This window comes from Mandrillus leucophaeus, unplaced genomic scaffold (genome assembly GCF_000951045.1).
Source record: "Mandrillus leucophaeus isolate KB7577 unplaced genomic scaffold, Mleu.le_1.0 Scaffold162, whole genome shotgun sequence".
Lineage (NCBI taxonomy): Eukaryota > Metazoa > Chordata > Mammalia > Primates > Cercopithecidae > Mandrillus > Mandrillus leucophaeus.
In genome coordinates, this window is record NW_012101610.1 from 879,801 (window position 1) to 894,308 (window position 14,508).

At 41.6% G+C, this 14,508-nt stretch overlaps 1 protein-coding gene across 1 annotated transcript in view; it reads right to left on the reverse strand.

Moving 5' to 3' along the window:
• ACSM5 (acyl-CoA synthetase medium-chain family member 5) overlaps positions 1-10,984 on the reverse strand; it is a 31,124-nt gene extending 20,140 nt beyond the window's left edge. Inside the window, 4 exon segments of the mRNA XM_011976097.1 lie at positions 1,084-1,294; positions 2,251-2,461; positions 8,874-9,092; positions 10,853-10,984. Coding sequence (XP_011831487.1) covers positions 1,084-1,294; positions 2,251-2,461; positions 8,874-9,077 — 626 coding nt within the window. The 5' untranslated portion in view covers positions 9,078-9,092; positions 10,853-10,984.
• Between the last annotated feature and the right edge of the window lie 3,524 nt (positions 10,985-14,508).

The window sequence follows — 14,508 nt, forward strand, 5'->3', positions numbered from 1 at the left end:
GATTCTCCTGCCTCAGCCTCCCAGGTAGCTGGGATTATAGGCATGCGCCACTACGCCCAGCTAATTTTGTATTTTCAGTAGAGAAGGGGTTTCTCCATGTTAGTCAGGCTGGTCTCAAACTCCCAACCTCAGGTGATCCGCCTGCCCCGGCCTCCAAAAGTGCTGGGATTATGGGTGTGAGCCACGGCGCCCAGGCCTATGGGCTGATTTTTTAAAAAAAGATCCCCAGGGCTCTTGCTCTTCTATGTCTGGTTAAGTAGGTCAGATGTGAGGCCTTGTCATCTGTATTCAAAACAGCATCCAGGTGAATCTGATGCAGCTGGTCTGTGGGGTGAGCATTCGTGATTCAATTGTTCAGGCCCCTGAGAGGCCCCTTTTGGGTTCTGGCTTCCAATCAGGACAAAGTCTCAAATTCTAAGAAGGGTTTCCACCAGGTCCTTGCTCTAAGGCAGATAGGGTCTCGGCTCTGCCCAATCCTGACTTAACTACTTTTTAACACCCTGGGCAAGTCACTTTAGTTTTCCAAGCCTCAGTTTCCTCATCTGTAAAACTGGGTTGAAGGGCACATCATCATGTCCTTTTCAGGGATTAAATAAGATGATGTCTTATCCATTATGGTGTTCTGAACACCAAACACAATGCTTGTCACGAAATAGACGTTCATTAAACCTTTGCTACATGAATGAATGAAGGTGAAGGCTTACATAGCACAGTATCTAGGAATACGCTAAGTACCCAATACACGGCCATAAGTTGATTATTAATTGACCACCTGCTATGTACTAAATGCACCATATAGGTTATTTCATATACTCTGAATGGTAGCTCTAATAACGACTACCGCCATTATAGAAGCAAATGAAGCACAGAAAAGCTGCTGACAAATCCAGCACTGACTGAATGAGCGACCTTGAACATTAAGGTGGTGACCAGGATTATGCTCAGGTCAGTCTGGCTGCCAAGGGGAGTGTTCCTCTCTGATTCACTCTCTGTGTGTGAAATCAGCAACGCATTTCATCTTTTGTTGCTTAAAGGGGAAATGACTTCATTTTTCTGCTGTTCTCCTGGAGAACCCCAATTCACCGGAGGAGTTCCCTGAAGTTCAACCAGCCTGGCCGACTGTCGCTGTCTGACACCAGCAGCTTGGTCTGGAGGGAGGGGCATTCAGCGCTGATGGCATCCACCCTTGGAGCTAGGGAGTCACTGGTGATAATAGACTTGGCCCTGGACGCCTGCAGCCGGTACTTGAGGTCCTTCTCCGTCAGCTGAGTGACACCCGGAATCATGACAACCCCTGGCATAAAACAGAAGTGGATGTTGACTGGATAGCAGGGAAGGTCTTGGGTATAGAGGTAAGAGATGAGGGCAGGAAGGGGCTGGGGAGGGTTGGAATGCCTGAGCTGGAAGAGGTAACAATAATAATAGCAGCCTAAAAACCCTAGCCTTCTGAATAAGTGCATGATCACTCATTCACTCAGCATCAGCGGAGGCTTGCTAGGCTCACCGCGGCCTCTTTCCTCCTCTGTGTCTCTGCTGAAGGAACCATTCGAAGAAGGTAATGTTTTACTGCCCTAGACATTCGTGACAACAGGAGGAGCTGCCCCCTAACCTCCTGCAAGGGATAATATCACTAGTTCTTTTATTTCCTCTTTATCTGCCTTCCTTTGGCAGCTGAATGATGCTGTGATAATTAGAATCATAAAGTCTACGAGTGAAACTAACATAGATTGGTTATAGGAGTCCCTCATCTATAACTGCATGGTTCAGGTAAAATTCTAGCAACTAAAGCAAGGCTCCCAAACCACGACCAGCAGAAAATAAGCTTGATTTGTCCCAGTCAGGACTTTTTAAAATGATAGATGCCAACATTAAAAGACAGGAGGATTTTTCATAAAAATCCAGAGTTTTCCATTACAAATCAGAAGTTCTGATAACACCGGTATTCATCCTGTCGTGGGAACATTTGGTTCGAGTTGAGAAGCAGCGACCCCATTTGATAAAGCATGTGATCTCCCGTTTGCCGCAGTCCTCACCACTCCCTACTGCTTGCACTGACCTGCTTTTATCAATTACATCACTGTCTGGCCCCTATTATACAATCAAGTCTGTGACTGTTGGGCAAATAGGAAGTAAGCACAACTCCACATAGGGTTTATTTTCGCTCCATATTCAAGACTCTGTGGACACCGCAAAGCTCTGGCAGGTTGTGTCTGACCCCAGCTAAAATTCCCAGCAGCCCTGCTTACTGACCTGTCCGCATGCAAGCCACACTGACCAGCCACCACTCCGGGAGCCGTGGGAGTACCAGCATCATTCTGTCCCCAGGCTGCAGGCCACATGCACCCCCCAGCACATTGGCTGCCTTCCTGGACTGCTTCCCCAGCTCCTCAAAGCTCCACTTGATCTCTGCTCCTGTGCCATTGACCCACCAGAAGGCAGGATTTGGGGGGCGGTGTCCAGCCTAGATGGTGGTGCAGGCAGAAAAAAAAAATAGAAGTAATTTATTGAGAATTTTTGTTTGCTTGTTGCTGTTGTTTAATGTTTTATAGTAGTTCATGTAAAATTCACAGGATTCCAAAAGCAAAGCAATATGGAAAGGCATGCATTGAAAAGGCTTGCTCCCTTCCTTGTACCTATCTGCCCTGTTTTCCACTTCCTCTGCCTCACTAAGTAACCAATTGTATTAGTTTTTTGCATATCCTTCCATAGTTTCTTTAGGTAAACACAAGCATATATATTTTTTCTACTATCTTTTTAATGCAAAAGATAGCACATGATTTACACTGTTTTCTGTTTTTCCCTTTTTTATTGAAATATAATTCTGGTACCAGAAAAATCACCATTTTAAAGCACACAACTCACTGTTTCTTAATATATTCACAAGGTTGTGTAGCTATCACCATTCTCTAATTCCAGAACATTTTTGTTGCCCTAAAAAGAAACACTGTACAAATTAGCAGTCCCTCCCCATTCCCTCCTCCTCCAGCTCCTGGCTACCACTTATCTGCTTTCTGTCTCTATGGATTTGCATCTTCTGGATATTTCATATGAATGGTATCATACAATATGTAGCTTTATGTCTGGTTTCTTTCACTTTGTACAATGCTTTCAAGATTTATCTATGTCATATCATGAATTGGTATTACATTCTTTTGATGGCTGAATAATATTCCACTGTATGGATAGACCACATTTTGTTTATCCATTCATCAGTTGACAGACATTAGGGTTGGTTCTACTTTTTGGCTATTTTAAATAACATTGCTATGAGGATTTATGTACAAGTTTTTGTGTGAGCACATGTTTTCTATTGTCTTGGATATGTACCTAGGAGTACAATTCCTGGGTCAGTACTGTAATAACTCTATGTTAACTTTTGGAGGAACTGCCAAACTGTTTTCCATAGCACTGCACCATTTTACGTTTCCATCCAGGCATGTTGGAGGGTTCTAATTCTCTGCATCATCTCCAACACTTGTTATTGTGCCTTTTTTTTTTTTTTTTTTTTTGCCATGCCACTGGTTATGAAGTGGTATCTCCTTGTAGCTAGAATTTGCATTTCCCTAGTGAATAAAGATGTCAAGCATCTTTTCATGTGTCTATTGGCCATTTGTTTATATTCCTTAAGGAAATGTCTATTCAGATTCTTAGCCCATACTTTAATTGGGTTATTTGTCTTTTTCACTGTTGAGTTTGAGTTCTTTAAGTGTGGTAGATACTAGACCCTTACCCAATATGTGATTTTTCAGATATTTTCTCCTATTCTGTGAGCTGTCTCTTTACTTTCATATACAAATACTATTAATTTTCATGAAGTCCAATTAATCTATTTTTTCTTTTGTTGCTTTTGCTTTAGAAACCGTTGCCTAATCAGAGGTCACAAAGATACACTCCTATGTTTTCTTCTAAAAATTTTCTTATACTTTTTGTTTCTTCATTTAGGTCTTTGATACATTTTGAGCTAATTTTTGTATTTAATGTCAGGTAAGAGACTCAATTAATTCTTTTGCATGTGAACACCCAGTTGTGCCAGCATCATTAGTTGGAAAGACAATTATTTCATCCATTTAAGTGTCTCGGTACCCTTGTTGAAAATCAATTGATCGTAGATTTGTGGATTTATTTCTAGACTCTGAATTCATACCTATTTATCCAAGTCTATCTTTATGCTAGTGCCACACTGTCTTGGTTACTGTAACTTTTCAGTAGATTTGAAATAGAAAAGTGTTAGTCTTCTTTTTTTTTTTTTTCCCAAGATTGTTTTGGTCCCTGTGGGTCCCTTGCATTTCCATAGGAGTTTTTGAATCAGCTTGTCTATTTCTGTAAACAAGTCTCCTAGGATTTTGATAAAGTTTACATTAAATGTGCAGCTCAACTGGGGGTGTATTTTCTTTTTAACAATATTAATTCCTTTAATCCATGAGCATGGGGTGTATTTCTATTTGTTTGTATCTTTTCCAGTTTATTTCAGTAATGTTTTGTCATATTCCGTGTACAAGCCTTATACTTCTTTGGTTAAATTTACTTATATGTATTTCATTCTTTTTGATGCTATTAGTAAATAAAATTATTTCTTAACTTCATTTTTTATTGCTCCTTACTCAAGTATTAAATATTAAGTTATCTGCTCTTAAAATACAATGATGAAGCAGGGATTCCATAATAGTCACAGAGATATCCATTCAAACAATGGATTAAAATAAAAGGAAAACAATGAGTCACCAATCCCAAGCAACTCTGAATCCAACTGAGAAAACTCTATTATGTGTCAAAGCCCTTAATCCTCTGTGGTTGTGGCTTTGCTTTCTAGTTGCTCAGCTCCACCCTCTGGGCTCCCAATTCCACATTCTTGGCTAACAACTCTGCCCTAAACAATCTTTTCTTTTTCAAGAAGGGTGACACATGTTTGCAGCTAAGTAGCTTTAACCATCTGCTTCCTGCCTGTAGAATTTGGGGAGTCCAACAGCCTTCTTTTATATTTTCCTCTCTCTGTCCAGTACAAGATGGCAGTGTTTCTGCTGATATAACATTCTCAAGAAACTAATGGTTCTCTCATGTATGTCTCAGTGATTCATCCCATTAGAGAAGTAGCTCCTCCACAGAACTTTTCCACATAATCCCATCTCTATTGCTGGTTTCTGCCTCCATGACTGAAGGAACTCAGGAGCCCCATGTCTAATCTCTTTAAAAAGTTCTCTGTGACTTTTTGATACTTGAATTGCTGGCAAAAGATTGTCCAACCACACTCTTGGATTTCCCTTTGCAGCATACTTTTCTGACAGTGAATATCCTAACTTTAATGTCTTTTATAATATAAGAAGGCTGAGAATTGTTCAAACCACCAAGTTCTGGCTCTGTTTTTGCTTAACAATTCTTTCCTCTATCTCTTTCTTTCCTTTAGCGTTGTAATATAACCAGCAAGAAGAAATCAGGCCACATCTTCAACACTTGGCTGGGAAATCTTCTTAGCTAAATATCCAAGGTTATCCCTTATAAGTTCTTCTATCCATATGGCTCTAGGACGCTAGTCAGCCAAAATTTCTGCCACTATGTAATAAGGATCCACTTTCCTTTAGTTTCTGATATTACATTTTTCATTTCCTTCTGAGTATTTATCATCTGTGCCTTTAATGTTCATATTTCTACCAACAGTCTGTTCATGATTCATGATTCTTTAAAATAATACAAGTCTCATCTATCATGTTCCTCCTTTCTTTTTGCGGTCTCGTTCATTAATCATTAATATCTGCATTTCTGCTAACAGTCTGCTCAAGGCAATCCAGGCTTTTTTCTGTGCTCCTCAAAATTCTTCAAGCCTCTACCCATCACCTAATTCCAAACCTACTTGCACATCCTTTGGTATTTATTACAGCTCTCATTGCTACTCTTGGTGCCAAAATCTGTATTGGTTTTGAATAATCCTATCTATTGCTGCTGTAATAAATTACCAAAAACTTAGTTGCATAAAACAACACAAATATACAGCCTTATAGTTCTGGAGATAAAAAGTTCCAAATCAGTCTTGGTGGACTAACCGTAAGGTATCAGAAGAATTGTTTTCCTACTGCATGCTTTAGTGGAGAGCCTGTGTCCTTGCATTTTCTAGTTTTTAGAGGCAATTCACATCCCTTGAATCATGGCCCCACATCACTCCCACCTCTGTTTTCATTGTCATATCTCCTTCTCTGACTCTGACCCTCCTTCCTTCTCATAGGGTACCTTATGATTATATTGGGCTTATCCAGATAATCCAGAATAATCTCATCATATGAATATCTTTAGTTATAATAATGGTTGCAAGGTCTCTTTTGCCGTGTAAGATAACATACTCCCAGGTTTCAGGGATTAAGATGTAAAAATCTTGGGGAAGGGGTGCATTATTTTGATAACCATAGCCATGCTATTTCAAGTTTCTTTGAGCATCTTGTAAATTTTTGTTAAAAACTATACATTTAAAATTACATCATTTGATTACTCAGGAAATCAGATCCCTCCCCCCCATCCATTCCCTGCAACTCCCCAGAGTTTGGTTTGTTGTTGCTGATTGTTGTTGTTTGTTTAGTGACTTTTGTGAACCATTTCTGTGAAGTGTGCATTATTTGTTCTATGTGGCCACTGAGATCTCTACTTGGTTAGCTTAGTAGTCATCTTCTGATTAGACAGAAATTTCTTTAAGTGCCTGAAACCAATAAATCTCCCAGTCTTTGGGTGGGTGTTGAGGCACACCTTTAGCATTCAGCCAGGCAATTAACAATCCTGCCTCAGTCTTAATTTCCTGCATGCTCAAACTCTCAGTCTGCCAGAAGTGAGAGCTTAGAGTTTCCTCAGATCTTTCCTAAGCATGTGCAAAGCCCTGGGAAAGAACACAGCCTTACTTAGGTGTGTTGCTTTCTAGATTTCCAGGAATCCAATATATTTTTTAAAGCTCCCATAGACATTAGATTCTCCAGCTTTTCTTTTTTCACTCTTTGGTGAGTCTATTGTTTGTCCCGCTGGTATCCATCACCTTAGGGAACAATGAAGCTATAATATTTGTCTGTAATTGTTTTGGACAAAAACCCCCAGGGAAAAGGCTTTTCTCATTGGTTGAGCTTCAAGTTGATTCAAATACAGTTTTACAAGTAGGGTCTTCTAAAGAACCAATGGGCAGCTCAAATAATAACAGTTCTTCCTAAGTGAAGCTTTGAAAAAACTCCAACTCCATTCTGTCCCCTCTAATGGTTGCCATGATGCACAAGAAATGGGGGCTGTTATTTTTCAAGGCTACCGCATAGCTGGAAAGTCCTTATTCTACCATTTTTTCCTCACCTAATCCTGCTTGCTTGTTTTTATCATTAGGAGAAGTCTTCTAAGGATGCCCCTAGTATTGCATAAAGAACTTAGATTTTTGTAGGCCATCAGGAATGGAGCATCCTGGCTTCATCTCTTACATGCACTTCTCATTTAATTCTCACTATTACTCTAAGTAACATATGGTATGACTATCATTGTACAGATGAGAAAGTTGAGATCTAAAGAACTTAGGGCACTTGTCCAAGGTCACACTTCAAGTACATGGATGAACAATGTCTATCCGACTGCAAAGCCTGCTTTTAAGTCTCAGTCATCCTCATACCACCTTCATAAGTTTCACTATATCTGCTGACAGTTAATTTTACTGTATCTACTAACAATGCCATTTACATCATATTTTTTCTTTAAACAATCTCATGTTATAATTAACATGAATACAATTCTTTGAATTAAATTTTATATTTCCAGTTTTGTATTCTCCAGCTTTTCTTTTTTCACTTTTTGGTGAGTCTATTGTTTGTCCCTACTGTTATCCATCGCCTTAGGCAACAACGAAGTTAAACATTTGTCTGTAATTGTTTTGGACAAAACCCCCAGGGAAAAGGCTTTTCTCATCAGTTAAGCTTCACATTGGTTGAAATACAGTTTTATAAGTAGGTCTTCCTCTTATAAATGAAAAGTTAGTATCATGTAACACAAATAAAAAGTAACCATGAAATAGAGAGACTCAACAGACACAGATATAAGGGAAAATAAGGAAGAAAGCAGATGCACAGAGACACACAAATAAATCAGGGTTCTCTAATTCAATTCTATGTATCTGTTATGATCTGCAAAAAGCTTTGAGCCTGAGCCCTATTCTTTCCTTATTTTATTTTGTTTTGTCTTATTTTATTTTATTTTTTGAGATGGAGTCTCGCTCTGTTGTCTAGGCTGGAGTGCAGTGGCATGATCTCAGCTCACTGCAACCTCTGCCTCCTGAGTTCAAGCAATTCTCATGCTTCAGCCTCCAAAGTAGCTGGGACTACAGGTGTGTGCCATCATGCCTAGCTAATTTTTTTTTATTTATTTTATTTTTTTAATTTTTAGTAGAGCCAGAGTTTCACCATGTTGGTGAGGCTGGTCTTGAACACCTGACCTCAGGTGATCTGCCCTTCCTGGCACCCCAAAGTGCTGGAATTACGGACGTGAGCCACCGCGCCCGGCCTTCTTTCCTTATTTAGAAGAGAAGCGCATAACACTGAACAAGAGACATCAAAGAGTAGCCGCAAAACAAAACTTCCTCCTTCAGTTGATGAACAACTAGAAGGGAATCGGAAGGGACATAACTGTCTCACTGTGTGATTTGGGCTCAAGAATGCAGGACACTTCAGAGAAGGAACAAGCATGTCTAAGGCTCACAACACTGACTCAGATTTTTTTTCCTAAGTCTCAAATGCTAACAGTTTACATTTTGGAACCAGCAAAATTCCCAGGTCCAGATTTTCTCATCAACATGTCTTGGAGTCTTGAGTCTCATTGTGGTACCTGAGGGCAGCCTCAGATGCCCCAGATGGACTCTAGGACAGAACAGGCTTCACCTCTTCCAGCCGACTCCACACATCCAGCACATCATGGGCAAAGTTGAAGTACTCAGGCACCGGCTGCCTTCCCAGGCTGATGGCTTCCCAGGTGGCCACGATCTTCTGAGGAACAGGTAGAGGTGTTGGCTGCCCGCGAGACCCACAGAATCCCCTGGAGTTCCTCAGTACCTGGAGGACCAGGTGTCTCAACCATGGTCTCATGTGGTCGCCTCCTGTCTGTCACCAAAGAAAGGAAAGAGGGCATTGTCATATATTTTGGACTTTGGGGACAACACGAGGTTAGGAGAAACCTGTGGTCAGTGCTGACGGTGACTGTGGTCCCTACTGACTTGCAGAACAAACTCTCCAACTTCAGTCTCAGTTCTTCTCTGTGATGGTCATTTCTCTCCTCTGACCCCGAGATCCGTCCTTTTGAACTCTCACTGACTGTGGGCCTCTGGGTCAGAAATCAGAGCCCACTTCTGAAGGTTCAGTACTTCAAACGGAATCCCTCAAAAAGCCTTTGGCCAATCCTGAACTGACCTTACAAAGTTGAAGACAGCTCTAGGGCAGCACTGTCCAATAGAGATAGAAAGTTAGTCACCTGTGCAATTTACAATGCTCTACTACTTCCATTAAGAAAAGTAGAAACAGGTGAGATTTATTATAATAATACATTTTATTTAACCAGATAGAGCCAAAGTATGACCATTTCAATGCATAGTCAATAGACGAATAAATTGGTAAAGAGATATTTTACATCCTTTTACTTATTTTTTGTTTATTTTGGTACTAAGTCCTCAAAATCTGATATAGATTTTACCCTTACAAACACAGGTCAATTTGGACTAGCCACACTTCAAAGGCTCAAAAGCCACAAGTGGCTGCTACATGGCATGATGTGGTTTTAGTGTCTTTAATTTTTTTAAATTTTTTAAAATTAATTTTATTTTCAAAATTTTTATTATTGTTATTTTTGAGACAGTCTCACTCTGTTGTCCAGGCTAGAGTACGGTGGTGCCATCACAGCTCACTGCAGCCTCGAACTGAAGCAGTCCTGCCACCCCAGCCTTCCTACAGCTGGAACTACAGGCACTAGCCACCACGTATGGCTAAATGTTTTAAAGGTTTTTTTGTAGAAACAGGATCTCACTGTGTTGCTCAGGCAGGGCTTGAACTCCTGGCCTCAAGTGATCCTCCCAACTCGGCCTCCCAAGTGCTGGGATTACAGATGTGAGCCACTGTGCCCAGCCCAGTTTTAGTGTCTTGCTACTCAAAGTGTGATCTGGGGACCAGCAGATGGGGCCCCACCCTACACCTGTAGAATTAGAATCTGCAAGTTAACAGGATGTTCAGATATTAAAGTTAACATGTTAAAGTTTGAGAGACACTGGCCCGGGAGCTGCATGTGACCTCAGTTTCAGTTTCCTTGCATTAAATTCCTCTTAGTAATAATAATAACAAAATATGGTAATAACAAAATGTGGTAATAACAACCGACAATAATAACGTGGCACAACAAGAAAAACTGTAACAGCTACAGTCTATCGAAGGCCTACTGTGTACCAAGCATTTTAAAAGTGCTTATAGGCATTATTTCATTAAATCTTTATAACAGCTCTATGCTGTAAACGTTATTTTCTCCATTTACAGATAAAGAAAGTGAGGCTTAAGGGGAAAAGTGACTTTCAGGTTTCACTTCCTGGAAAAACATAGGCCCCAGCCTCTGCAGTGGCCACCAGGCCTAGGCCTGCGCCTCAGAAACTTCCTTTCTCTGAGCCACCTCTCCTGCCCCTCACCTCTCCTGAACTCTGCCCCAATCCTTTCCTCAGTCTCCCACCCCTGGATTCCTCAGGCGCCTAAACAGCTGATAATTTAGAATCCCCAGGCTTCCTTCCCATTCCCGGACACCATTTCGGATGTCACTTCCTGGTTTAATCGGCAAAGGCCTCAGAGGCAGCTGACACCTTCGGCTGAAAACTTTCTTTCCAAATTACCTTGCTCTTGAACCAAAGTAATGCAAAAGGTCTCTGTTTTCTGCTTCAGCTGAGCGGAGCAGACCTGAACGCCTGTAAACACTGGGCGCCCTCGGAAAACAGCCTCCCACAGGGAACTTCGGCCCCAAATGCAGCCAAGAGTGGGCAGAGCCAGAACCCAGCAGCTGACACAGTGGCTTTAACTGGTCAGGGTGCGCTGAGCCAGTGAAAGTGGCCTCCTGCCAAGTTGGCTCAGTACTCACAGTGGCTGGAAGATCAGACCTCAACTGTCATGCCTGGTGGGTGCACCGAAACTGGTGGATAGATTCCCTAAAAATTCAAGTTGCCATCTAATCAGAAAAAGCAACAAGAAGATTATGATGTTTTAACAGAAAAGGTACAATAGTGATAAAAATATAAGTCAGACTTTCTTTTCTGCTTAGAACCCTCCAATAGATACAGAGAGAACAGAGGAGTGGTTCCAGGGAATGGCCCTAAGGCATCCCTTTGAAGTCATAGAATTGTTCTAAATTTGGATTGTGGTCATGACAGCACAACTCTGTAAATTTCCTGCAAAAAATAGTAATAATAATTGTACACTGCCCAAAGAAGTTTTTTGGGTGTTTGTTTGTTTGTTTGTTTTTTGAGACAGGCTCTTGTTCTGTCGCCCAGGCTGGAGTGCGATGGTGCAGTCTTGACTCACTGCAACCTCCACCTCCTGGGTTCAAGTGATCCTCCCACCTCAGCCTCCCGAGTAGCTGGGACGATAGGCACGCACTACCACGCCTGGCTAATTTTTGTATTTTTTTGGTAGAGATGGGGTTTCAACATGTTGACCAGGTTGGTCTCAATTCTTGACCTTAAGTGATCTGACCACTTTGGCCTCCCAGAGTGCTGGGATTATAGGTGTGAGCCACTGCACCTGGCACAAAGGTGGTTTTTTGAAAAAGCTTCCTACAGTTCCCTATCTCACTCACAGTCCAAGCCAAAGTCCTGACAATTGCCAGGCGCGGTGGCTTATGCCTGTAATCCCAGCACTTTGGGAGGCCGAGGTGGGTGGATCACGAGGTCAGAAGATTGAGACCATCCTGGCTAATACGGTGAAACCCTGTCTCTATTAAAAATACAAAAATTAGCAGGGCGTGGTGGTGGGCGCCTGTAGTCCCAGCTACTGGGGAAGCTGAGGCAGGAGAATGGCGTGAACCCGGGAGGCGGAGGTCACAGTGAGCCAAGATCGCGCCACTGCATTCCAGCCAGAGACCCAGCAAGACTCCGTCTCAAAAAAACAAAAACAAACAAACAAACAAAAAGTCCTGTCAGTTGCCTACAGGGCCCCACAGGGATTCCTGCGAGTTTTTCTCCTCAAAGCCCCGTCTCACTCTGCTCCAGCCATACTAGGCTTTTGGTTGTTTGTTCTCTGAAGTTCCTTTTAAATTATTTTTAATTTTTGTGGGTACATAGGAGGTATATACATTCATGGGTTACATGAGATATTTTGATACAGGCATGCAGTGCGTTAGAACTACATCGGGGTAAATGGGGTATCCATCACCTCAAACATTTATCCTTTGTGTTACAAACAATCCAATTATACTATTGTAGTTATTTTAAGTGTATGGTTAAATTATTGTTGATGATAGTCATCCTATTGTGCTAGCAAATACTAGGCCTTATTTATTCATTCTTACTACTTTTTTGTACCCGTTCACCATCCCCCTTCTCCTCCAACTCCCTGCAACACTTTCCAGACTCTGGCAACCATCCTTCTATTGTCTCCATGAGTTCGTTTGTTTTCCTGTTTAGCTCCCACAAGTAAGTGAGAACAGAATGTTTGCTTTCTATGCCTGACTTGCTTCCCTTAATGTAATGACTTCCAGTTCCATCCATGTTGTTGCAATGACAGGGTTATGGGTGTCCTATGGAGAGGACGCTGAACCATTAACTGCCTTTCTTTGCAGTGATTCAAACATCACACCGGATTTTTATCCGTCACTGTGTGTTGTTCCCCTGTGACTCTGTCTCATTTCCTGGCCTGGCCAGTTTGGCTCATTTCCACGCAGGCAGCTCCTCTCCCTTGCTGCCAAGCTTGGCCACAGGGAACCATCTTCTGGGCCTTCAGTGTCCACTTGCTCAGCATTCAGTCCTCTACTGCGACCCAGGATACAACCTCATCTCTGAATCTCCAGCCAGATCTAAAGATACAATCTCTACCCTCAGTAGGGTGTACGGACTGTTGGATATTATCTATTTTTCCGGCAGTCTAATCTCAATATCACTACTCTCCATCAGTACTTTTTAAAAGGATATATAATCATAAGACATGACAAATGTTTCACAAATGTTCAATGAAAGAACTGGATGCACTTTATAGATAATATAATCACAATTTTATTTTTAAAAAGTATATATTAATCCCATACATAACAAAATATGAATGTTTCTCTAAGTAAGATGATGTATGATTTTAATTAACTCATTTCTGTATATTCTATGTTTTATAAATTAAATCCTGTTCTTTTCTAATCAGAAAGAAATTAATGTTATTTTATAAAAAGAAACTTTAAGTGGGGCACAGTGGTTCACGCCTGTAATCTCAGCACTTTGGGAGGCCGAGGCGGGTGGATCACCTGAGGTCAGGAGTTTGAGACCAGTTTGGCCAACATGGTGAAACCTCGTCTCTACTAAAAATGCAAAAATTAGCCGGCCATGGTGGCGCATGTCTGTAATCCGAGTTACTCAGGAGGCTGAGGCAGGAGAATTACTTGAACTCAGGAGGTGGGGGTTGCAGTGAGCCAAGATTGCACCACTGCACTCCAGCCTAGGCAAGAGAGCGAGACTCTGTCTCAAAAAATAAAATAAAAAAATAAAGAAGCAGCAGCTTTATCGGTAAATGAGTATCACCATGAAAGTGTCTATGTTATGCCAAGAAACAACTAACTGTGTCCAAGAGTGAAGGAAAGTGAATAAAGGCCATTTGAGATAATAACCCAAGTGTTTTAGTTTGTGACGAAAAGTTGACAAGTGTGAAAGATGTCAAAATAATACATGCCAGAGTAGATGGTTGATTTGGACAGCGGAGAAGAAAGAGTCAAACATACCCCAGGAATTATTTACGAACACAGCATCCAGAAAAGGAATAATTGGCAAGAAAAGTTGAAAGGGACATGATGAGTTCAAATTAAGACATTCGGGTATTCAATGAGTGTGGTTCAACCAAGAAGAGCTTTTCTAATAGGCAGACAGAAAACAGTCTTAATAGTAAATGCAATCAGTTGATCAAATCCAGGGGAGTAAATGAGGGAGTAACTTATAAAGGGGAATATTTGAACTCATGCATTGAAACAAGCCAACAAAAGTATAGAAGTTAAGTATGGAAAGAGAAGAGCGGGGCCACGTGCCGTGCTCACACCTGTAATCCCAGCACTTTGGGAGGCCGAGGCGGGTGGAGCCATGAGGTCAGGAGTTTGAGAACAACCTGGCCAACATGGCGAAACCCCGTCTCTACTAAAAACACAAAAATTAGCCAGACGTGGTGGCACGTGCCTGTAGTCCCAGCTACTCGGGAGGCTGAGGCAGGAGGATCGCTTGAACCCTAGAGGTGAAGGCTACAGTGAGTGGAGATGGCGCCACTACACTGTCTCAAAGAAAAAGAAAAGAGAGAGCAGAGCAAAGCTCTA